Source organism: Tamandua tetradactyla, chromosome 12 (assembly GCF_023851605.1).
Source record: "Tamandua tetradactyla isolate mTamTet1 chromosome 12, mTamTet1.pri, whole genome shotgun sequence".
Taxonomy (NCBI): Eukaryota; Metazoa; Chordata; class Mammalia; order Pilosa; family Myrmecophagidae; genus Tamandua; species Tamandua tetradactyla.
In genome coordinates, this window is record NC_135338.1 from 179,301 (window position 1) to 206,424 (window position 27,124).

At 36.7% G+C, this 27,124-nt stretch overlaps 1 protein-coding gene across 12 annotated transcripts in view; it reads left to right on the plus strand.

Annotated features, from left to right (window-relative positions):
• LOC143651698 (coiled-coil domain-containing protein 170-like) overlaps positions 1-27,124 on the plus strand; it is a 72,385-nt gene that overhangs the window by 43,423 nt on the left and 1,838 nt on the right. For 10 of the 12 annotated variants that reach the window (XM_077122400.1, XM_077122407.1, XM_077122411.1 and 7 more), the window contains 5 exons: positions 1,309-1,444; positions 5,256-5,570; positions 6,498-6,698; positions 24,817-25,044; positions 25,938-26,159. In XM_077122400.1, the coding sequence (XP_076978515.1) occupies positions 1,309-1,444; positions 5,256-5,570; positions 6,498-6,698; positions 24,817-25,044; positions 25,938-26,159 (1,102 nt within the window). The remainder of the gene's footprint in view (positions 1-1,308; positions 1,445-5,255; positions 5,571-6,497; positions 6,699-24,816; positions 25,045-25,937; positions 26,160-27,124) is intronic. The other 2 variants (XM_077122406.1, XM_077122408.1) reach the window with 2 other exon arrangements.

Here is a 27,124-nt window from a genome sequence, read left to right on the forward strand (position 1 = left end):
CCAGAATGCAATATACCAGAAATGGGTTGGTTTTTATAGTGAGAGGTTATTAATTTACAATTTACAGTTCTTAGGCTGTGAAAATGTCCCAGTTAAGCCATCAACAAGAATATTTCCATACTCTGAAGGAAGGCTGCTGGCATGTGCTGGTCCTTTGCTCCCAGGTTCTGTTGCTTTCAGCTTCTAATTCCAGGGTCTTTTTCTCTGAGCCCCTGTGGGTCCTCTCTCAGCACCTCTGGGGCTATTCTCCATAAACTCTCTCTGGGTATTTCTCTTTGAGCTCTCTTGGTGTTTCTGTCTTTTATCCTCTCATAAAGAACTTCAATAAAGGATTAAGACCCACCTTGAATTGGGTGGGTCACATCTCCATGGAAACAACCTAATCAAAAGATCCCACCCACAAGGAATGGATCAAAAGAACCTGGCCTTTTCTGGGGTACATATCAGCACATACACCATGATTTTTTTTCCTTTTTAAATGCAATTTTATTGAGGTTTATTCAGTCGCCATATAATCCATACAAAGTATACAATCAGTGGCTCACAGTGACATCACATAGATGTACATCTATAACCACAATCAATCCCATGACTTTTTAAAAAGAGTTCCATTGTTCTGTGTTGGAAGGAGAGGAGAAAAGGTCTGGAACAACCTCCTATGGAGGGAACTCTGGATGATACTCTGGGAAAAGGATTCTTCTTAGGCCCTGTCTGGTTCCCAACTCCTTTAACTGTCCTCTCCTTGCATTGAGTGCAGTTAGGACAAACTTTTATACCCAGCACTTTTTGCTTTTGTTCAGTTGGTTACTGAAAGATTATGTTAAAATCTCCAATTATGATTACTGTTAATATCTCTTCCTTTTAGTTTTATCAACTTTTGCTTTATATATTTTGAAAGTATTTACATCCTAATTTAAGACTTTTATTCTTTCTGTTGAATTGTCACTTTATCATTATGAACTGTTCCTCTTTCTCTCTTATAATCCTTCTTGCTTATAGCACTACTTCATGTGATATTAACATAGCTATACCAGCTTTCTTTTGGTTAATGTTTGCATGGTATATCTTTTTCCATTTTTATTTACATTTTTCTGTGTCCATGTATTTAAAGTATATATCTGCCATTCCATCTCTCTCTAGAAATAGTTGGAAAACTGGACAGCTGTTTTCATAAGATAGATATTTTGACTCATTATATATGTTTAAAAGATTTAAAGTGGGGGCTATTTATTTTTATTATTTTTAGTTGCACTTTGAATATTGGTTAAATTGTTTCATGGTAGTGTTACCTATTGATATCTTACCCAGGGTACTTCTTGTTGAAAGAGAAAAAGCAGAGCATAAATCAGACCTTTTGGAAACAAAGTTGTCAGGTACTAACAGATTCTCATCTTGTATGAATCCAGAAGGATTAGAAGATTCCATTGATATGTTTACAATGAAGGTGAGAACACGTTTTGATTGTTTTTTTTAAAACTTTCTTTATTGTGGTAAAATATGTATAACAAAAAATCATTTGTAACAATTTTGAGTGAACAATTTTGTGATATTAATATGTTGACAATATTATGTAACTTTCACCCACTATTTCCAGAACATTTTATCATCCCAAACAGAAACTCATATCCATTAAGCAATAACTCACCATTCCTCCCTGATCCTACCCCTGCTAACCACTAGTCTGCTTTCTGTCTCCCTGTTTTTGTTTATCCTAAGTATTTTATATAAGATAAATTATACCATATTTTTCCTTTTGTATCTCATTTAGCATAATGTTTTCAAGGTTCATCTATGTTGTAGCATGTATCAGAACTTCATTACTTTTTATGGATGAATAGTATTTCATTGTATGGATATACCACATTTTGTTTATCCAGTCATCTATTGATGGACACTTGGATTGCTTCCACCTTTTGGCTATTGTGAATAATACTACTATGAACATTGGTCTTCAGACATCTATTTAATCCCTACTTTCAATTCTTTTGGACAGATATCTAGAAGTGGAATTGCCAGGTCATATAATAATTCTATGTTCAACTTTCTGAGGAACCACCGAATTTTTCACAGAGGCTGCACTGTTTTACATCCCCATAGACATTGTATGGGGGTTCTAATTTGTCTGCATTTTGTTATTTGCATTCTGTTATTTTCTGTTGTTTTCCTATAGCTATCCTAGTGAATGTGAAATAGTATCTCATTTCAAGTTTTGATAGGTTTTTGAACACATAGGATTTTTTATGCCTTGTGTTACTTTGGCAGATAAGTGGCAAATGCTGAGTAGTTTGTTGGTCACCTTCTAAATGGAAGATCAAAGGAAGCAGTACAGCATGGCTGTCTAGGAACACTTTCTGTGTATGGAAAGAGCAAGGATGGTGTTTTAGTTTGCTAAAACTGATGAAATGCAATATACCAGAAATGGGTTGACTTTTACAATAGGGATTCATTAACTTCCAAGTTTACAATTCTAGAGCTGTGAAAATGTCCAAATCAAGGCATCATCAGATGATATGTGGACTTTTCTGTCACATGGCAATGTATGTGGCTGGTATCTGCTGATCCTTCTCTCCTGTGTTTCATTGGCTTCCACTTCTGGCTTTTCTGTGGCTTTTCTCTGTGAGTTTCTGTATGCTTCTTTTTCTCTCAGATTCTCTGACTTTTCTACCTATGCTTCTCTGCCTTTCCTCTCTCAGCTTCTTGGGGGCTTTTTTCTGTGTCTTCTCTCTTTATTTTATCTCTTATAAATGACTCCAGTAGGAGGATTAAGGCCCACCGTGAATGAGGTGGGTCACATCTCAATTTAAAATCCTACTCACCAAAAGATCCTACTTACAGTGGGCCCACACCCACAAGAGTGGATTAGCTTTAAGAATATGATCTTTTCTGGGGTACAAACAGCTTCCAATTATCACAGAGGGTCAGAGGGTTTTTTGTTTTGTTTTGTTTTTTCTTTTTAGAAGGCAGATTTGGGGGAGTGTTCCCTGCCCTCCTGCCAGTTTGGTGGGTCTATGCATTAAGCTGCATGGAGGTATGAATCCAGATTTGGAGGAGGGTGGGTCAACTTCACCTTCAATTTGGTACAGAAATGATAAAGAGGGAATGGGGCCATAAGATATTAGGAGGATAAGAAAAAAAGATAGTAGGAGAAGAGATTGTAGTTCGAGTGCAATATTGGAGTTTTACATTTCTGATATGGATTAGTTTGTGCTGGTGACAAAATCTGGGTCTTTGGCTCTGCATATGAATGGTTTAAGGATACAGGTAAAAATCATTGAAACTAGGGAAACGTAGGAATCTGAAAGCCAAGTTGTTGGATGGGTCGTTTACATTGACCATTGAAATCTGGGACTATGGCATTGGTTGGATTTAGGAGAGTAGATATCTCCAGTAGATATCTTTCCCCAACAGAATGCAATTCATAGGATGAGAGGAGGGCTTTACAGAAGACTAGTAGGACAGGGTTGGGAGGTGGACTATTGTACATATGTGTTTTTATTCACTCCCCCAACACCCACAAAGCACAGTGTCTTATTACTTTTGTACATCTTGCTTTCTTCACTAAGCAGTATATCCTGGAGATTACTGCATAGGTAAATCTAGATGTTTGTCATTAGTTTCACAAATGCATAGTAGTCCCTTGTATATGGATGTATCATAATTTATTCAATAAGTCATCTACCATTGAAATAGGATTGTTCTAGTTTTAATTTTATTATTATTATTATTAAAAATGGGGCTGCAATGGGGCTCATATGTCAATTTCCTATTTTTGTGTGAGAATATTTATACTGTTATTTTTAATTCATTAATTAAAAAAAAATTTTCTTGATTTCCCAGTCTCGCTAATTAAGATTCAGCTCAAGCAAATCCTAAATCTCCTTTTTTATATTCCTCCCAATAAAGATATATTATTATTTAGAGTCCCTCTCACAAATTATCTCTATGGCTTGAATGGATATATTAAAATTTCTTTCTTCTTCCTTTCACTATTGGTGATATTTTGTTTTATTAAATGAGGACCATGTTTTCTTTACCCTTTGTTTTACTGTTCTGTCTTCCACTCCCTGACTTCTTTAATAATTTTCTTATTAATTTGCTATTACCATCTGGAGGTATGAGAATATACATTGAAAATGCATACAGGCAGAAATAGAAAATTAGTTACACAAAAACAGAGGCACAGAAATATTTTTGAGAGGGACAAATAAAGGATTGAATATATTATCTCATCCCATTTCTACCTTTCTGCAAAACAATTCTAGCTATATCTTAACTATAATGGTAGTATTTTCATTTTAAATCATATTGAGGTCAAATTATGTCACAGAAATAAAACCTTTTTTTATAGACTCATAACCAAAATCTTTTCAATTTCCAATATAGCCCAAAGGTTCTCTTTTTAAAATAATTTCTGTGATCAGTAACCAGTTAAGAACATCTGTCCAATACAAATGCAGGAATACACCAATTAATGACTAGACTGAATACACCAGTTAACAAACAGGCATTAAACGCTTAATACACCGATTAACAATTGAACAAATATCAACTCTTACTATACCCAGCTAACACACTGGCTAGCATTTGAACAGGCTTACTTAACTTCATTAAATACCAATTAATTGTTGGATTACTCATTTTTTAGGAGTATAATCAATAGACAGATTTAGGCAGGGCCTCAAACCCTGTACAGAACATACACCAAATATATGCTGACTTCTTTATTTATACTTCTATATTATCAAGATTATTATCACTAAAAAAAATATTATTATCACTAAATTATGTTCTTTAACCATAATTAAGTCTTTATGAATATATCCAGTTCTCTGTCAACCTTTCATTTAATAGTTTTATCATTCATTGATGACCCTTGTCTGGATTAATTATTGCATTAGTAGTTGCAAAATGCTGAATCTTAAAATTCCACCATTCTTCTACATTTATTTAGCTCACATTTTTCTGTAAAATTTTCAGTTTATCAACTGGAGCTGTTTGGTTAGCTGCTTTTCTAAGCTAACTTACCTATGTTCTCCACATAATCTCTCTCTCTTCTTACTTCAACACCTCTTGCTGTTCCAGTTTGTTTTAAATGCACGTGTTTTCTCTCTTATAACTCTGTAACATTTTCTTTCTACTTGCAGCCTTTTCTAAGACTTTGCACTATGACTGCATTTGTATTTCAAAATAAAGAATGTAGATGTCTTCAAATAAATTTCAGATGGGGTGTTTAATGTGTGTATTGGCATATTTAGGATAAAGACGAAGCTATTCTGGTCAAGAATTTTGAGAAAGATAACATTTTTCACTCCAATGGACCAAAGGATGGGCAGAAACTTGGGGATAAACTTCAACAAGATTTGATCCATAAGGAAAAAGAAGTACTTGAGTTAGAACGATTTCCATATTCATTCATCTGGGGAACTAAAACTGCACAATTTCAGTATCAGAAGCTCCTCGGTCAGTTGGCTACTCTTCTGAGTGACAACATTGTCCCAGTACCAGCCACAGAGGAAGCTGTGAAAGAGAGGATTCAGGAAATGGGTGCAACTGAGCGAGCTTGGAAGTCTGTAAGTATATTGACAGAAAAGATGTTTTTCAAATTGTTTTTTAAATACAGATTCTGATATTATCCAACTTAGTAAACTCTGTGAATGTAGATTTTTTATATTTGAATTTATTTTTATTACTGTAGTCTTAAAAGAAGGGGTTGTAATTGTTATAATGGTAGTGCAGTATGGCAGCTAAGAGCACAGAAAATGAACCCCGATTCTGCCTACGGTGTGCTCTTGGGCAGGTTACCGTTTTCCATGCTCAGTTTCATTTATAAAATGGGGGTGGGAGGAGGTGGTGCAGTTCCCATCCCATGGTGGGGTTGTACAGATTAAATGGTTTAGCACATGATAAGTGCTTAGCACAGCGCAGTGTAAGCTCAGTGACTATTAGCTTAAAAATAGTGTTATGGGGAGCTAGTGTTTGATGAGCAAACACTGGTCAGTTCAGTCTGTGCAATACAATGTATTCTCTCAAGTCAGTTGTTTGAATTTACTTGTCAAGTCTATCAAATAATTGAATCAGCAGGTTTAAGTGGATACATGTCCTTATTGTGTCCAAATCATTTTTATAAAATTCATTTTTGTAAAATTTCACTCTAAAATTAAAATGAAGATAGGAATTGATAGATTCAATGTGTTAGTGAAGCTTGCTACACAGGAAGTGTTCATTGTAGAATTCTAATTTTTTCCTTTATCTCTTAAAATGCATAACACAACTTTATTTCTCAGTACCAACAAAAGTTATTTTTGTATATCAAAGCTTTCTATTTCTCTTTTTGAAAATAACTTTTTTTATGTTACATCTTCTTAGCAGGCCTCCCCATTCATCTATTTAGTAGGTTAACGTCACTACAATTTCAACATAAATAGGACCGGCGTGTGATTTTGAAACTAAGTAGAAACATGGGCCACCAGGAAGGTTTATATATTTTTTTCCTATAGAGAACTAAAGGCCTTCAGCAGGAAATCCAGATGCTTACTAAGCAACTGGAACAGCTGCATCATCTTTATGAAGAAGTTGTTCAAGAATCATCCCAAGCTGAAGAAAAATATAGGGAACCAAAAAACACCTTGAAACGTCTAGAAGGGAAAATCGATATCAATGACTTTTTCCAAGGTAGATTAGACTTCGACAGGAACAAAGTAAGACTTACTTTAAATATAGGTGTTTCTTTGACAGTGAAAATGATCACTTTTAATTATAATATTAATATCAATATCTTTAACTTTATTAATGTATAAAGTTAATACTATTTATCCTTTTTAATTCTGGTAAAAGGAGGAAAATTTGCTGCCAATCCTTAAAGTTATGCTTCTGACTTTATGAAAAAGTCTCTGCTATCTCCATATCTCCCATTTCTGTCTTGTGCACATATTTGACATTATTGTGAAGGCATTTGTTAACGTATTACTTAATGTACTTTAAATAGAGGATTAGAAAGAAAGGAACTCAAAAGAATGACTCTCTAATGGAGGAAATCAGGCAATGACAGCTAGATAAGATGGGTATTGGGGAAGGGACCATCAGTGATATTCCTCAGTAATTACCACCTAGACCATTACCTTCCTATTTTGTTTCCCTGTATCAGTAAGAACTAAGTCAGTACCAAATAGGTAGGATGCAGTGCAATTTACTTTTAAGAGATCTTGATTCTATTTCATTAGTTTTTCTCAGAATTGCCTGTCAAGCTCAAACCCGTATTACACTATTTCTTTAATTACTATGGGCCAAAGTAGAATCCTATTTCTCATTCACTCACTGATTTCAGACCATTCATTCATCCGTTCATTATTCATTATTTATTGAACATCCAGTTTTTAAAAATGTCTAGTGAAGTGCTAATGAAGTGACATCACCCAGAGTCCCACAGAGTCTAAGATGAATCTAACTTCTACAGCTGCTCTTGAATATGCAAATGATGATTCATTCCCATGCAAAATTTTAAAATCCTATATTAATTGTAAAGAATATATAAGAAACATGCTTTCCACAATGCCTGAAGCCATGCTAAAATGTCTGAGGAAAACAATCTTTTCATATATGTGGACAGTGGTGTTTTACATGACTGGGGCTATACTAGTCAAATACTCAACTTCTTATTATTATTTAGTAAGAACTAAGTATCTTATGGTCATCTCTTAGGACAGAAAATACAGATCTAATTCATTCCTTTAATTCCTGCAGAATAGTCTATAGTGTTTATATAACAATTTACTCAGTCATTTCCCTGTTGGTGGATGTTCTAGTTTGCTAGCTGCTGGAATGCAATATACCAGCAACAGAACGGCTTTTAAAAAGGGGAATTTAATAAGGTGCTAGTTTACAGTTCTAAGGCCAAGAAAATGTCCCAATTAAAACAGTCTATAGAAATGTCCAATCTCAGCACAATACTACCCAATTGTAATGCAATTATGTTAAAACACTGAATGAAGCTGCATGTGAGGTATAGGTTTTTTGTTTTTGTTTTTTTTCTTTCTATTATTGTTTTAATTCTTATTCTGTTGTCTTTTTATTTCTTTTTCTAAATCGATGCAAATGTACTAAGAAATGATGAATATGCAACTATGTGATGTTATTAAGAATTACTGATTGTACATGTAGATTGGAATGATTTCTAATTGTTTTGTTAATTCTTTTTTTAATTAATAAAAAAAAAAAAAAAAAAGAAATGTCCAATCTAAGGCATCCAGAAAAAAAGATACCTTGGTTCAAGAAGACTGATGAAGTTTCAGGGTTTCTCTCTCAAGTGAGAAGGCACGTGGTGAACACAGTCAGGGTTTCTGTCTCATCTGGAAAGGCACATGGCAAACATCTGCTAGCTTTCTCTCCTGGCTTCCTGTTTCATGAAGCTCTCCAGGAGGCGTTTTCCTTCTTCATCTCCAAAGGTCGCTGGCTGATGGATGTTTTATTTCTTGTGGCTACGTCATTCTGCTCTCGAAGATTCTCCTGCTTTCTCCAAAATGTTTCCCTTTTTATAGGATTCCACTAAGCTAATTAAGACCCAACTGAATGGGTGGAGACACATTTCTACCTAATTCAGCTTAACAACCACTCTTGATTGAGTCACATCTCCAGGGAGATGATCTAATTAAAGTTTCCAACATGCAGTACTGAATAGGGATTAGAAGAAACGGCTGCCTTTATAAAGTGGGGTTAGGATTAAAACATGGCTTTTCTAGGGTATGTACATCCTTTCAAACTGGCACAGTGGACTATCAAATTATTTTCATGCTTGATGCCACTGTGAATAATGCTGTAATAAGTATCATTATATATTTCTGCACTGGTGCTTCTTTTACCCCTATAGGTTGAGTTCTAAAAGTGAAATTACAGGATTGTAGTGTATGACTATTTTAAATTTTAATAGCCATTGCCAGAATACTACCTTCCAAAAGGCCGAAGGAGTTAACTTTCCCAATAGCAATATAAGAATGCCTGTTTCTTTTTCATATCCTCGCTAACACCTGGATGCTATCATTTTTGTAGATGTGTATCTGTTGGATTAGAATGGTAAATTTTTCTAATGAAATTGAGCATCTTCTCTCTCTCTCTCTCTTTTTGCCTATTTGCCGTTGGATTTCCTCATCTGTGAATTGCTCTCCCAGTCCTCATAATTCATATATCAGATGCAGAAGGTTGAGTTAATCAGTCTCCTTAGGTCATGACACCTTATTAACATTGGCTGTGGAAGTTCCCTTTCATTTATTTATTCCTTTTAAACCCCGTTTCCCACTTCCTTCTCTCCAAAGGCAATCTGTCTACTGTCTTAATGTATATCCTTTTGTTTATGTGTTCTTTTTTTTTTTTTTATGGGCAGGCACTGGGAAGGGAACCCCAGTCTCCAGCATGGCAGGTGAGAACTCTGCCTGCTGAGCCACCATGTCCTACCCTATGTGTTTTTTTAAATGTGATTTTTGTGCATATATGGTATTGTATTAAATATCTCATTCTATTACTCAGCATTTTATATACATATATATATTTTTTTGCTGAATAACAACTAATTTATTCTTAAATGGTCAAAAGTTCACTTCCTCTACATTTGGAAGAAACACTTATAGGAAAAATGTGTACACTCCAGAATTTCAGGAAAGAATTTGTTGTTTTTGATAAAGTAGTTACAAAGTAATTTATTTTATATTTGATGAAGTTTTTGAAGCTCAATTCTTTTATTCATCAAAAATTTGGTGAAGCTATAATTTTTTATTTACATTCCTTTCTTTGCCTCTAGCAACATTTTTATTAGAGGGCAAATTCTGGGAGTATGGTCACCCCAGAGACGATTTTTCCAAGGCAGTATTTCTCTGCCAAAGCAGGGCCAAGGAACCACAAAGGGTCATCTTACAAGCACCAGAGAGTCCTGGAGAGGAAGTCAGGAAAGATGAAAACAGTCTTTGTGTCAGCCACCCAAAGGTGCACTCATCTCACCTGCCCAATATGTTACACCCTTCAGCAAACAATTCCTTATAGACCTAAGGAGGCACTTTGTCTTTAAACCTCCACTGTCTCAATCATGGGTGGGGTTGAAACAATGGCTTCAGCCTACTTTGTTGTGGCAGGTTGAAGCAGTCAGTAGCTCATTTCTGGGAAATAGTAATCTGAATTCAATAATCAAAAGCCTTGATCAATGTTCAGCTGTCCCACTCCAATTCTGAGGGAAGCAGATTTTATGTCCATTTCTGTCTGCAGCAGTTAGCCAAGGCTGGTCCCCAGGGTGGCCCACCTTAAGAGTGAGGGTGAGCCCTGGCAGCCAATGCAGAGCAAGCTAATCACAGTTCTTTACCATAGTTTCTCAGCCTCTTCCTTCTGCTGGTCCCTGGATTCTTTACAGTATTCTTCTCACCTCTGCAGCCCCAGAACAGTTGTCTCAGACAGTTCCTGCATCTTTTCTAGCTGTTCTAGAGGAAGGAGTAAGTCCTGGAAATACCTATTCTGTCATGTTCCAAGAAGTTTTCCCACCTTTCCTTTTAATGTCCTCACATAATAGTATGAGACTTCTCTAATTGTTACAGACAACTCCCACAATTGATTGTAGATGTAATCAGCCAAAGATGTAATCAACTCACTGATTATTTAAATCCATTAAATAATCTCACATTAACAATCAGACCAAACAACTGGACACCACAATGAGGCCAAGTTGACATATGAACTTAACCATCACAGTATATCCCTTATCAAGTTTCTACTCACACACACCTCCTTCAGCTATACTTAATCTGTAAGTAAAATAACAAGTCATATATTTTGGGGGAGGTGCATGGTCCGGGAATCAAACCTGGGTCTCCCATATGAAAGGTGAGCATTCTACCACTGAACCACCTGTGCCCAACAAGTCATATTTTTGCCTAGCAGTACTCAAGTGTCCTCCCGAAAACCTGAAATGCACTAACTTTCATTAATAATGGGAAAGTTTTTGGGTATTAGGCATTCTCATACTGGATATACTATAACTTAAAAGCTGTAACACAAAGTTAATACAACTACCTCAATGATACACAGAAAAGATATGGAATAAAACAAAGATATTTTCTTTATGCATAATTATGATTATATTCATAACAAAACAAGGAAGAAATATTAATAAATGTTAAAAACTTTGCTTCTGTAACTGGTCACATGGTCAAGGTTTCATGTACTTAACAGCGTTTAACTAAACTGACCATACTAGTCAAATGAGGTAATGAGTTACCCGACATATAAATTTTGCATATATAAATAAGCATCACTCCCTTTGGTCTCACACAGAAGTTGAAGTTTTAAAATATGGATGATATCATTGTTTATCCTATATTCTACCTTTGTCCTATCCAGATCAGTTTCCTTCATATCTCTCGTCAAACTCTGATCCTTTTTTTTCTTTAATTTTTTTTATTGTATTGTATAACATATATACAAAACAAAGAAATAAAAAAGCGATAGTTTTCAAAGCATTCTTCAACAAGAAGTTTACAGGACAGATCCCAGAGTTTGTCATGGGCTACCATATGATTCGCTCAGATTTTTCCTTCTTGCTAGTCCAGAATATAGGAGGCTAGAGGGCTTAAATTTTTATCATCACAATTGACTATTTTCTTTCTTTTTTTGTGAAAAATAACATATATACAAAAAAGCTGTAAATTTCAAAGCATAGCACCACAATTAGTATATAACAGATTTCAGAGTGTGGCATGGGTTACAATTTCACAAATTTAAGTTTTTACTTTTAGCTGCTCTAAAATACTGGAAACTAAAAGAGATATCAATTTAGTGATTCAGCATTCATCTTCATTTGTTAAATCCTATCTTCTCTGTATAACTCCACCATCAACTTTGATCTTTTCATCCTTCTCTTCAGGGGTGTTTGGGCTACGGCAATTCTGGGGTTTTTTGTTTTTTTGTTTTTGATATTGGAAGGGGCTGTCACTAATATGGGGTAGGGAGATGGAACTATCTGATATTCTGGAGAGGCTGGGCTAGGTTTCAGGACTTATCTGGATCAGGGACCCATCTGGAGGTTGTAGGTTTCTGGAAACTTACTCTAGTTCCTGGAACTCTAGTGGAATCCTACATATTGCCCCAGGTGTTCTTTAGGATTTGCTGGAATGGCCCTGGTTGGGGGTTGGCAGGTTATGATAGGTAGCAAGGTCTACCTGAAGCTTGTGTAAGTGCAACCTCCAGAATGGCCTCTCGACTCTATTTGAACTCTCTCTGCCACTGATACTTTACTAATTACATTTCTTTTCCCCCATTTGATCAGGACAGAATTGTTGATCCCATGATGCCAGGTCTGGATTCATCACTGGGAGCCATCTCCCACGTCACCAGGGAGATTTTCACCCCTGGATGTCATGTCCCAAGTAGGGGGAGGGGCGATGATTTCACTTGCAGAGTTGGGCTTGGAAAGACTGAGGCCACATCTCAGCCACAACAGAAGTCCTCCAGAAGTAACTCTTAGGCATGCCTATAGGTAGTCTAAGCTTCTCTGCTACCTATGTAAGCTTCACAAGAGTAAGCCTCATGATCAAGGGCATGGCCCATTGATTAGGGTGTCCCTAAAGTTTGACACAGTATCGGGAATTCCCTGATGGTAAAGTTTAATAGTTCCATAGTCTTTCTCCCCTCCCTCAGGGGACTTTGCCAATACTTATTGATTTTCTGCTTAATATACTCTAGGATGTTTCCAGGTATTACAATAATCTATACAGGATTAAAGGACCTCTTTCTTATTCTGGGCTCCTTGTGTTTCAATTGTTCAAATGAGCTATACAGATAGGTTAAATTAGATTATGCACTACAGAAAATTTCAGTTCCAGACCAAATAAACCTTTCTTCCATTGGTCTCAAAGAGTATGTGTGGTTCTAAAATAGACAGTCTTCCTTACCCCTATGTTCTGAGTTACTTTAACCCCAACTTGTTCGACTTCGTTCTTATCTCTAAATATCAGGTTACATATATATATATATATAACAGCCTCTCAAAATCCAGAAATAATAATCACCACTCCGGACTTAATGTGTCTGCTCTAAAAGTTTACAATCTAGGTCCCTGTTTTCTTATAAGCATTTTCTAAAGGTGACCATACCATTACTATTCTTTTGTTTCTGGCTTATTTTGTCTCACTCACAAATGTCTCACATGTTCATTCACATCGTTGCATGCCTCACAACTTTGTTCCTTTTTGTAGCAGCACAACCTTCATTCATAAGTACACACCATCGTTCACCAATCTACTTCTCCATCCTTCAGCCCCCTGCATTCACTGGGCATGTACAGGGCCCAAAGTCCACAGTACATCAACATTCTCAAGTTTAGATAATTTCATTGTTCAAAAGAGAAAGAAAACCAATAAACACACCCTCGCCAAATAGGAGAGTTAAACCTCCTCTTAACTCTTGTCCCTCCCCCCTTTATTTACCTCTGCTGTTGTGGTAGCACTGATGGTTTCCTTTTGAACATAGCTCCTATCATTCAATAACAGTTTTTCCCTGTACCCTGGACTTAAACACTCTTTGAACAAGAATCATATCTTTGAAGTACTTCTTGTGAGAACTAATTCATATTTCTAGTGTTAATCACTGGGACACGTAGGTCTATATAACCCCTTTCAATCTTTTTTTTTACATGGGCAGGCACCAGGAATCGAACCCGGGTCCTCGGGCATGGCAGGCAAGCATTCTTACCTGCTGAGCCACCGTGGCCCCCCCTTTCAATCTTGTTCATCCTCAATATGGTAATATTACTTATAGACTCACTAAGAATCACCTCCACTCCTATCTATTCCCTCACATTGGAGTTCAACCTCATTAGTTAATGGTTCACCCATCTCTAGCTTTATGTATCTCTAAATCCCCTATCTTCCATATTATAAGCTCCTGATTTTATCTTTATGCTATTCATAAAAGTGAAATCATACAGTCTCTATCCTTTTGTATCTGGCTAATTTTGTTCAGAATTATATCCTCAAGGCTCACCCATCTTGTCATGTGCTTCAGGACATCATTTTGTCTTACTGCTGCATAATATTCCATCATTCCACATTTTGTTGATCCACTCGTCTATTGATGGGTATTTGGTTTGTTTCCATCTTTTGGCGATTGTGAATAATGCTGCCATGAACATTGGTGTGCAAATGTCTGTTTGTGTCATTGCTTTCAGCTCTTCTGGGCATATACCAAGTAGTGCTATTGCTGGGTCATAGGGCAACTCGATATTTAGTTTCCTAAGGAGCCACCAAACTGTCTTCCATAGTGGTTGCACCATTATACATTCCCACCATCAGTGCATAAGAGTTCCAGTTTCTCTACATCCTTAACATTTATAGTTTCCTGTTCATTTAATAGCAGCCATTCTTATAGGTGTGAGGTGGTTCTCATTGTAGTCTTAATCTGCATTTCCCTTATAGCCAATGAAAATGAGCATCTCTTCATATGCTTTTGAGCCATCTGTATTTGCTCTTCAGAAAAATGCCTATTCATATCTTTAGTCCATTTTATAATTGCGCTGTTTGTTCTTTTGTTGTTGAGTTGTATAATTTCTTTGTATATACAGGAAATCAAACCTTTGTCTGATATGTGATTTCCAAATATTTTCTCCCATTGAGTTGGCTGTCTCTTCATCTTTTTGACAAAGTCTTTTGAGGTGCAGAAGCATTTGATTTTGAGGAGTTCCCATTTATCTATTTTTTTTCTTTTGTTGCTTGTGTTTTGGGTGTAAATTTTAGGGAGCTACCTCCTATTACTAGGTCTTGAAGATGTTTCCCTACATTTTCTTCTAGAAGCTTTATTGTGCTAGTTCTTATATTCAGGTGTCTGATCCACTTTGAATTAATTTTTGTGTAGGGTGTAAGATAGGGTCCCCTTTCATTCTCTTGGCTATTGCTATCCAGTTCTTCCATGCCCAATTATTGAAAAGACTATTTTGTCCCAGTTCAGAGGATTTGGGGACCTTGTTAAAAATCAGTTGACCATAGATTTGGTGGTCTATTTCTGCACTCTAGATTCGATTCCATTGGTCAATGCTTCTGTCTTTGTGCCAGTACCATGTTGTTTTGACCACTGTGGCTTTATAATAAGTTTTAAAGTCAGGGAGTTTTAATCGTCCCACTTCATTCTTCTTTTTTAGGATGCTTTTAACTATTCACGGTCTCTTTCCCTTTCAGATGTTTGGTAATTAGCTTTCCCAAATCTTCAATGGGGTTGTTGGAATTTTGATTGGTACTGTGTTGAATCTATAGCTCAATTTGGGGAGAATTGACATCTTAACTATATTTAGCCTTCCTATCCATGAGCACCTATTTAGAGCTCCTTTGATCTCTTTTAGCAATGTTATGTAGTTTTCTGTGAAGAAGTGCTTTACATTCCTAGTTAAGTTCATTCCTAAGTATTTGATTCTTTTAGTTGCTATTTTGAATGGAATTTTTTCCTTAACTGACTTCTCAGCTAGCTCATTTCTTGTGCATAGAAATGTTACTGATTTTTGCATATTAATTTTATATCCCACCATCTTGCTGAATTTGTTTATTAGCTCAAGTAACTTTGCTGGAGATTACTCAGGATCTTCCAAGACTAGTATCATATCATCTGTAAATAATGAAAGTTTTACTTCTTCCTTTCCAATTTGGATGTCTTTTATTTCTTTATCCTGCCTGATTGCTCTAGCTAGAACTTCTAGTACAATGTTGAATAATAGTGGTGACAGTGGGCATCCTTGTCTTGTTCTTGATCCCAGGGGGAAAGTTTTCAGTCTCTCTCCATTGAGTACGATGCTGGCTATTGGTTTTTCATATATTCCCTGTACCACATTGAGGTAGTTACCTTTGATCCCATCTTTTAGAGTGTTTTTATGAAAAAAGGATGCTGAATTTTGTCGAATGCTTTTTCAGCATCAATCGAGATGATCACGTGATTTTCCCCTTTCGTTTGTTAATGTGCTGTATTACATTAATTGATTTGCTTGTGTTGAACCATCCTGGCATTCCTGGTATAAGTCCCACTCAGTCATGGTGCATAATCTTTTAACGTGTTGTTGGACTTGATTTGCTAATATTTTATTGAGAATTTTTGCATCTATGTTCATTAGAGAGATTGGCCTGTAGTTTTCCTTTTTTATAGCATCTTTACTCAGTTTTGGTATTAAAATGATATTAGCTTCATAAAATGAGTTAGGTAGAGTTAATTTTTCCTCATTTTTTTTTTTTTTTGGAAATGTTTGAGCAGGATTGGTGTTAGTTCTTTATGGAATGTTTGATAAAATTCCCCTGTGAAGCCATCTTGCCCTGGGCTTTTCTTTGTAGGAAGATTTTTGATGATTGATTGAATCTCTTTACTTGTGATTGGTTTGTTGAGATCTTCTATTTCTTCCTTAGTCAGTGTAGCTTGTTTGTGTGTCTCCAGGAATTTGTCCATTTCACCTAAGCTGTCTAGTATGTTGACATATAGTTGTTCATAGTATCCTCTTATGACTTCTTTTATTTCTTCAGGCTCTGTGGTAATGCACCCCTTTTCATTTCTGATTGTGTTTATCTGCATCCTCACTCTTTCTAGTTGCCCATCAATTTTACTGATTTTCTCAGCGAGCCAACTTTTGGTTTTATTGATTCTTTCTATTATTCTTTTGTTCTCCCATTCATTTATCTCTGATTTACTCTTTGTTATTTTTCTTCTATTTGCTTTGGGGTAAGTTTGCTGTTCTTTCTCAAGTTCCTCCAGGTGTGCTGTTAAGTCACTGATTTTTGCTCTTTCTTGTTTTTTAATATAGGCATTTAGGGCAATAAATTTCCCTCTCAGCACAGCGTTTGCCACATCCCATAAGTTCTGATATGTTGTATTCTCATTTTCATTCATCTCCAGATAGCTACTAATTTCTCTAGCAATTTTTTCTTTGGCCTACTGGTTGTTTAAGAGTGTATTATTTAATCTCCATATATTTGTGAATTTTCTCATTCTTTGGTGGTTATTGAGATCCAGCTTCACCCCATTGTGTTCAGAGAAAGTGCTTTGAATAATTTCAATATTTTTAGATTTATAAAGACCTGTTTTGTGCCCCAGCATATGATCTATCCTGGAGAATGTTCCATGAGCACTAGAGAAGAATGTATATCCTTATGCTTTTTGAAGAAAAAATCAAGTTATTTAACTTCTCTATTTCCTTGTTGATCTTCTGTCTGGTCATTCTATCTATAGAGGGCATTGGTGTATTGAAGTCTCCTACTATTATTTTTAAAACATCTATTGCTCCCTACAGTTTTGCCAACGTCTGTCTCATGTACTTTGGAGCTCCTTGTTTGGGAGCATAAACATTTATGATGGTCATATCTTCTTGGTGAATTGACCTTTAGTTAGTATATAGTGTCCTTCTTTGTCTCTTATGATGCCTTTACATTTAAAATTTATTTTGTCCGATATTAGTATAGCTACTTCTGCTTTCTTTTGGTTACAACTTGCATGGAAAATCTTTTTCCATCCTTTCACTTTCAATCTATTTGCATCCTTGTGTCTAAGATGCGTCTCTTGTAAGCAGCATATAGCTGGATTATGTTTCTTAACCCATTCTGTCAATCTGCATCTTTTAATCGGTAAGTTTAGTCCATTAACATTCAAAGTTATTATTGAAAAGGCATTTCTTCCACAGCAGCCGACCCGCCCGCCCTCCTCTCCCCTCTTTCTTTGTCCGCCGGCCTGCCGTGCAGCGCCCACGCCCCACAGCAGCCGACCCACCCGCCCTCCTCTCCCCTCTTTCTTTGTCTGCCGGCCCGCCGCGCGGCGCCCTCCCCTCTTCTCTCTCCTGCTCCGGCGGCTCTCCAACCACCACCGTGCCCTCTCCCGCCTTCACCGGCTCCTCCGCCGCCAGACTCGACAGCCTTGCCACCCTCACCTTTCCTCCTCCAGAACAGCTACTGGGGGAGTGGAGACAATACAGAGCAGCTCCGGGAGCCACGACGGAGATCAAAGGGACGGCTTACCCCATCCTGGAGAGGCTGACTGTCTGGGAGAACCAGCTCCGGTGAGATCACCGAGGGGCGCGGGTTTTCCTGGGCGGGACGGCAAGCGGCCGGAGTCCCTCCCTTCCTCCTTCCAAGTCCAGCTGGCAGAATTGGACAGGCGGTCCCCTTGGGCCGTGGCGGCTGGCGCCCCTACCACGCGAGGCCCCCTGCACCAACTGAGAGAGTTGGGTCGGAAATACCCAGACTGCGGAGAACGGTGACCAGGAGGTCCCTTCCAAACACGTGACTCCCCGGTCCGGCTGGGAACAGCGCACTCTCCCGGGCTGCACAGCTGGCGCCCTCCCGCCATGCTTGGCGCCCCGGGCCGACTAGGAAATTCGGTCGGGCGCTCTCACGTGCTGCGGAGCCGGCGACCCTCCCCGTGTTCAGACCCCCGGGCCAGCTGGCACTCTTCCAAGAGGCTTTGGCTGCCGAACCTCCCCTACAGCGAGAGTTTTCCAGAGTTAAAGGACCCACAGCACCTTTTACTGGTGGAATCCGCAGACAAACGTGTGCCACGAGCGCCACCTACTGGGCAGGATAAGAAAAACAGAACCCAGAGATTTCACAGAAAAATCTTTCAACCTGTGGGATCCAACACCCAGGGAAATCTGACTAAATGCCCAGACGCCAGCAGAAGATAACGGATCACGCTCAGAAAATTGAAAATATGGCCCAGTCAAAGGAACAAACCAATAGTTCAAATGAGATACAGGAGCTGAAACAACTAATGCTGAATATACGAACAGAAATGGAAAACCTCTTCAAAAATGAAATCGATAAATTGAGGGAGGACATGAAGAAGACATGGGCTGAACATAAAGAAGAAATAGAAAAACTGAAAAAACAAATCACAGAGCTTATGGAAGTGAAGGATAAAGTAGAAAAGATGGAAAAAACAATGGATACCTACAATGATAGATTTAAAGAGACAGAAGATAGAATTAGTGATTTGGAGGATAGAACATCCGAATTCCAAAAACAAACAGAAACTATCTGGAAAAGAATGGAAAATTTCGAACAGGGTATCAGGGAACTCAAGGACAATATGAACCACACAAATATACATGTTGTGGGTGTCCCAGAAGGAGAAGAGAAGGGAAAAGGAGCAGAAAAACTAATGGAGGAAATTATCACTGAAAATTTCCCAACTCTTATGAAAGACCTAAAATTACAGATCCAAGAAGTGCAGCACACCCCAAAGAGATTAGACCCAAATAGGCGTTCCCCAAGACACTTATTAGTTAGAATGTCAGAGGTCAAAGAGAAAGAGAGGATCTTGAAAGCAGCAAGAGAAAAACAATCCATCATGTACAAGGGAAACCCAATTAGACTATGTGTAGATTTCTCAGCAGAAACCATGGAAGCTAGAAGACAGTGGGATGATATATTTAAGTTACTAAAAGAGAAAAACTGCCAACCAAGACTCCTATATCCAGCAAAATTGTCCTTCAAAAATGAGGGAGAAATTAAAACATTCTCAGACAAAAAGTCACTGAGAGAATTTGTGACCAAGAGACCAGCTCTGCAAGAAATACTAAAGGGAGCGCTAGAGTCAGATACAAAAAGACAGAAGAGAGAGACATGGAAAAGAGTGTAGAAAGAAGGAAAATCAGATATGATATATATAATATAAAAGGCAAAATGGTAGAGGAAAATATTATCCAAACAGTAATAACTCTCTAAATGTTAATGGACTGAATTCCCCAATCAAAAGACATAGACTGGCAGAATGGATTAAAAAACAGGATCCTTCTATATGCTGTCTACAAGAAACACATCTTAGACCCAAAGATAAATATAGGTTGAAAGTGAAAGGTTGGGAAAAGATATTTCATGCAAATAACAACCAGAAAAGAGCAGGAGTGGCTATACTAATATCCAACGAATTAGACTTCAAATGTAAAACAGTTAAAAGAGACAAAGAAGGACACTATATACTAATAAAAGGAACAATTAAACAAGAAGACATAACAATCATAAATATTTACGCACCGAACCAGAATGCCCCAAAATACGTGAGGAATACACTGCAAACACTGAAAAGGGAAATAGACACATATACCATAATAGTTGGAGACTTCAATTCACCACTCTCATCAATGGACAGAACATCTAGACAGAGGATCAATAAAGAAATAGAGAATCTGAATATTACTATAAATGAGCTAGACTTAACAGACATTTATAGGACATTACATCCCACAACAGCAGGATACACCTTTTTTTCAAGTGCTCATGGATGATTCTCGAAGATAGACCATATGCTGGGTCACAAAGCAAGTCTTAACAAATTTAAAAAGATTGAAATCATACACAACACTTTCTCAGATCATAAAGGAATGAAGTTGGAAATCAATAATAGGCGGAGTGCCAGAAAATTCACAAATACATGGAGGCTCAACAACACTCTCTTAAACAACAAGTGGGTCAAAGAAGAAATTGCAAGAGAAATTAGTAAATACCTAGAGGCGAATGAAAATGAAAACACAACATATCAAAACTTATGGGACGCAGCAAAGGCAGTGCTAAGAGGGAAATTTATTGCTCTAAATGCCTATATCAGAAAAGAAGAAAAGGCAAAAATGCAGGAATTAACTGTCCACTTGGAAGAACTGGAGAAAGAACAGCAAACTAATCCCAAAGCAAGCAAAAGGAAAGAAATAACAAAGATTAGAGCAGAAATAAATGAAATTGAAAACATGAAAACAATAGAGAAAATCAGTAAGACCAGAAGTTGGTTCTATGAGAAAATCAATAAGATTGATGGGCCCTTAGCAAGATTGACAAAAAGAAGAAGAGAGAGGATGCAAATAAATAAGATCAGAAATGGAAGAGGAGACATAACTACTGACCTCACAGAAATAAAGGAGGTAATAACAGGATATTATGAACAACTTTACGCTAATAAATACAACAATTTAGATGAAATGGACGGGTTCCTGGAAAGACATGAACAACCAACTTTGACTCAAGAAGAAATAGATGACCTCAACAAACCAATCACAAGTAAAGAGATTGAATTAGTCATTCAAAAGCTCCCTAAAAAGAAAACTCCAGGACCAGATGGCTTCACATGTGAATTCTATCAAACATTCCAGAAAGAATTAGTACTAACTCTCCTCAAACTCTTCAAAAAAATCGAAGTGGAGGGAAAACTACCTAACTCATTCTATGAAGCCAACATCACCCTCATACCAAAACCAGGCAAAGATATTACAAAAAAAGAAAACTACAGACCAATCTCTCTAATGAATATAGATGCAAAAATCCTCAATAAAATTCTAGCAAATCGTATCCAACAACACATTTAAAGAATTATACATCATGACCAAGTAGGATTCATCCCAGGTATGCAAGGATAGTTCAACATAAGAAAATCAATTAATGTAATACACCACATCAACAAATCAAAGAAGAAAAATCACATGATCATCTCAATTGATGCAGAGAAGGCATTTGACAAGATTCAACATCCTTTCGTGTTGAAAACACTTCAAAAGATAGGAATACAAGGGAACTTCCTTAAAATGATAGAGGGAATATATGAAAAACCCACAGCTAATATCATCCTCAATGGGGAAAAATTGAAAACGTTCCCCCTAAGATCAGGAACAAGACAAGGATGCCCACTATCACCACTATTATTCAACATTGTGTTGGAGGTTCTAGCCAGAGCAATTAGACAAGAAAAAGAAATACAAGGCATCAAAATTGGAAAGGAAGAAGTAAAACTATCACTGTTTGCAGACGATATGATACTATACGTCGAAAACCCGGAAAAATCCACAACAAAACTACTAGAGCTAATAAATGAGTACAGCAAAGTAGCAGGCTACAAGAACAACATTCAAAAATCTGTAGCTTTTCTATACACTAGTAATGAACAAGCTGAGGGGGAAATCAAGAAACGAATCCCATTTACAATTGCAACTAAAAGAATGAAATACCTAGGAATAAATTTAACCAAAGAGACAAAAAACCTATATAAAGAAAACTACAAAAAACTGCTAAAAGAAATCACAGAAGACCTAAATAGATGGAAGGGCATACCGTGTTCATGGATTGGAAGACTAAATATAATTAATATGTCAATCCTACCTAAACTGATCTACAGATTCAATGCAATACCAATCAAAATCCCAACAACTTATTTTTCAGAATTAGAAAAACCAGTAAGCAAATTTATCTGGAAGGGCAGGTTGCCCCGAATTGCTAAAAACATCTTGAGGGAAAAAAACGAAGCTGGAGGTCTCGCGATGCCGGACTTTAAGGCATATTATGAAGCCACAGTGGTCAAAACAGCATGGTATTGGCATAAAGATAGATATATCGACCAATGGAATCGAATAGAGTGTTCAGATATAGACCCTCTCATCTATGGACATCTGATCTTTGATAAGGCAGTCAAGCCAACTCACCTGGGACAGAACAGTCTCCTCAATAAATGGTGCCTAGAGAACTGGATATCCATAAGTAAAAGAATGAAAGAAGACCCGCATCTCACACCTTATACAAAAGTTAACTCAAAATGGATCAAAGATCTAAACATTAGGTCTAAGACCATAAAACTGTTAGAGGAAAATGTAGGGAGGTATCTTATGAATCTTACAACTGGAGGTGGTTTTATGGACCTTAAACCTAAAGCAAGAGCACTGAAGAAGGAAATAAATAAATGGGAGCTCCTCAAAATTAAACACTTTTGTGTATCAAAGAACTTCATCAAGAAAGTAGAAAGACAGCCTACACAATGGGAGATAATATTTGGAAATGACATATCAGATAAAGGTCTAGTATCCAGAATTTATAAAGAGATTGTTCAACTCAACAACAAAAAGACAGCCAACCCAATTACAAAATGGGAAAAAGACTTGAACAGACACCTACCAGAAGAGGAAATACGGATGGCCAAGAGGCACATGAAGAGATGCTCAATGTCCCTGGCCATTAGAGAAATGCAAATCAAAACCACAATGAGATATCATCTCACACCCACCAGAATGGCCATTATCAACAAAACAGAAAATGACAAGTGCTGGAGAGGATGCGGAGAAAGAGGCACACTTATCCACTGTTGGTGGGAATGTCAAAGGGTGCAACCACTGTGGAAGGCAGTTTGGTGGTTCCTCAAAAAGCTGAATATAGAATTGCCATACGACCCAGCAATACCATTGCTAGGTATCTACTCAAAGGACTTAAGGGCAAAGACACAAACGGACATTTGCACACCAATGTTTATAGCAGCGTTATTTACAATTGCAAAGAGATGGAAACAGCCAAAATGTCCATCAACAGAAGAATGGCTAAATAAACTGTGGTATATACATACGATGGAATATTATGCAGCTTTAAGACAAGATAAACTTATGAAGCATGTAATAACATGGATGGACCTAGAGAACATTATGCTGAGTGAGTCCAGCCAAAAACTAAAGGACAAATACTGTATGGTCCCACTGATGTGAACGGACATTCGAGAATAAACTTGAAATATGTCATTGGTAACAGAGTCCAGCAGGCGTTAGAAACAGGGTAAGATAATGGATAATTGGAGCTGAAGGGATACAGACTGTGCAACAGGACTAGATACAAAAACTCAAAAATGGACAGCACAATAATACCTAATTGTAAAGTAATCATGTTAAAACACTGAATGAAGATGCATCTGAGCTGTAGGGTTTTTTTTTTACTATTGTTACTACTTTTATTTCTTTTCTCTATATTAACATTCTATATCTTTTTCTGTTGTGTTGCTAGTTCCTCTAAACCGATGCAAATGTACTAAGAAACGATGATCATGCATCTATGTGATGATGTTAAGAATTACTGAGTGCATATGTAAACGGTATGATTTCTAAATGTTGTGTTAATTTCTTTCTTTTTTTTCTTTCTTTCCGTTAATAAAAAAATAAAAAAATAAAAAATAAAAAAAGGCATTTCTTGAATTCACCATCTCATCTTTTTAATTTTATTTGTCAGATCTATATATTCTTTTCACTCTTTCTCTTTGTATTCTTTTAATTACCCTTAGTGGTACTCTTCAATTCTGCGCCCTCGTCCAGGCCTCCTTCTCCTGTCTATTTTTTTCAGCCAGCAGAAATCTTTTTAAAGTTCAAAACAATTATGATTTTAAAATCACTTGTGAGATAACCCCAGTGTTAATGTGTAGGTATATTTTCTTCTAATTATTTTCCTCTGCATATTTTCAACATAATGAGATGGGCATGGTTTTGTAATCCTGCTGTTTTCATTTAAGTATAATATTAGTGTTTTTTCTGTGTTAATATTTTTGAAAACTTGATTCCTAGTTTAAGTCTAGTGTATTGACATTTTTATTGTTTTTATTTTTTCCTGTTAAAAAATGTTGCAAAGAATATCTTTCTGCATGAATCTTTATCCAAATCTTTATTTTTTTTTAAATAATATATTCCTATTCCTAGAAGTGGAGTAGTAGTCAAAGGATGTGAATTCCTTTAAAAGATCCTCATATCGATTGCCAAATTGTTTTCCAGAACAGTTGGGCTAATTTATGTTACCACCTGGTGTTTACAAAATTATCTTTTTAACTGTACCCTTTTTAACTGTCTTTTTAAACCATACCATTATCTTTGCTTTTATTGTTATATTTTTTCCCAGTTATTTTAATAAAACATATTTCTGGTGAAAAAATATTTTACTTATGTAAGTATTGTTAGGCCTGCAATTTTTAGTCTAGAATAGGCCTGGTTTTCTGTTAATGTAGAATTCTGTCTTAAAGTACAACTTCTTTATTTCAATATCATTGATTTCTTCAAAGGAAAACTCTGAGACTAAGAATTCCTATATGAATGAGCATATCAAGAAATTAAAACAGCTAGAAAAAGACAACAAGCAACAAATATCCTTGAATACCCAGCAAAATTTGCAGACCACTACAACTCAAATATTGGAGGAGAAAATTAAAAAACTTCAGAAGCAGCTCAATGATTTGAAACTGTCAAATAAAAATATGAAAACTCAACTGACAAAAGTAAATATCCTTAAAGTAAGTAGAGGAAGGGAGACTCTCAAAAATTTACTTAAGCTTTGGCCTATTGCTATTTTAGTTACAGGTTTCTCGTTGGCCTTTTAATAAATTAATATTAAAACTACCTTAAATATGTACCAAAAATACATACATAATATTAAAGCATACAGAATAAAATTGAATGCCTGTTATTCCATTACTCAACTTAAGAAAGTATTACCAACTCCATCAAAGCCCCATGAATCTTCTTCCCTATCCTTTAAAGGTAGCCAGTGTTCTAAATGTTCTGGCTGTAAGTCTTTTACTTTTTTGTTATAGGTTTAACAAAACTATAGTTAATGGTTATACTTTTACTTCATTTAACCTTTCCAGTTGGGGTAATAATGAAAAAGTCAGTCATTTTTTTGGCTTTTCTTTGGATCTTTCCATCTCAAGCTTCAGTTGTAGTATTTCAAACATACAGTATGCCGTAACCCAAAGGTGCACTAAATGCTTATTGATTAACTTATTTGCCAGTTTATCAGCAATATTTCTCTTACTCAAAAGCCAGTTATTTTCTCTATTTCTGTATTTGATTAGCATAGATTGTAAGACCTTTGCAGTCATGGATACATGTTAAATGTCTTTAAATTCCAAGTGTCAGCTTGTAAAAGTGTTCAGTGAATGTTGATTGTCGATGAATATGCTGGTAGAGAAATGCCTTTTTGATTCAGAAATGATAGATTGTGGAGTTTTTTTCTTTTTCATTATCTCTCTTTTCAAAAAAAAAAAAAGGAAGGGAGGGAAGAAAAGGAAAAAGAAAAGGGGGGGGCGGGGAAGCAGGCACAGGAAGCATCATGCCTGTCTGTTATTTAAAAAAAAAGAACTGATTACAGTCATTTCCTCCCTTCCCCCTACCTATCCCCTCACAGGACAAAACAATTGAAAAGTTCAGACAATCTTTAACAAAGGTTGAAACCATGAAACAGAAGGCGGTTAGGAAAATAGACAACTTGAAAACGCCACTGGACTCTGCAGAGCAAGACTTAAGATCAGACAAAGAGAAGCCCCACCAGATGTCAGACGTGGACTCCCGTGGGCTCCGCACAGCAGACAACAGCGCATTTCATTACATATCGGAACGAGAGCAAGAGGTTGCTTTTTCTTATTACTGTATTAAGACTCTTAACTGAAGGATAAACACCCCGCTCAACTAAGACTCTAACTTAGACAAAAGGAAATGCTCTGGCTTATGGAATCAAAGAAAAGTTAAACATCGAAAAACCTCTGCAAGAGCAGAGGTAGATCTGGGCCCCCAGACCAGGACCCTTCTCAGTACCTCCAAGTCTGTCTTTGCCTGTCTTCCTGCCAATCTGTTTTTCTCCATGAGAGGCGGCATGGCCACTGACAAGTGCAGTTTTGTATATAGTGTTTCAGTGACTGAAGAGAGAGCTTTCTAGAAAGGGTCTCAGGGCCCTGCTTAGGTCAGTGCCTATCTCTGCTCAGTGAACAGTGGTCAGGAATGGAATGCATGATTATTTTAGCTGCAGTTGGTGTACATATGAGAATGGAAGCTCAGTGGAAACCATGTGTTTGGGGCTGGGTCACTTCTAGGACAAGAAGGCAGAACTTCTAAACTTGCTTCCCTTTTCACTATTCTTTTGAAGCAGATATTTTAAGAGTATCTCTTAAAGGCTAATTGATAATTTGAGACTATTGCAGAATTATTTGTCACATCTCTATGTATTAGTGGCTTAAGAAATATGAAATTTTAACCAATTACTATAAAAGATGCTTAGAACATAAAGTCATGATATTACCACTTTCTCTCTCTCTTTTAAAACTTCTCCATGCTCACTTTCTTGGCATACCTTATATTTTCAGTCAAATCTCTTATCCTTTGGGCACCTTGTAATTAATTCTTCATTTCTGAGCTGATTTTGTCATATTCTTGCCTAAATTGAGCCATCACATTATCCTTATCAATATCCTGAGACATCTTTATTGTCCAATTCTGTTCTGAATTATTAAATTTCTGATTCAAAAGAAAGGAGTTTGTTTCCCCCCATGTCTACATTCCTCATTTAACTGATATCTAATTCATGGCAGAGCGTGGTGT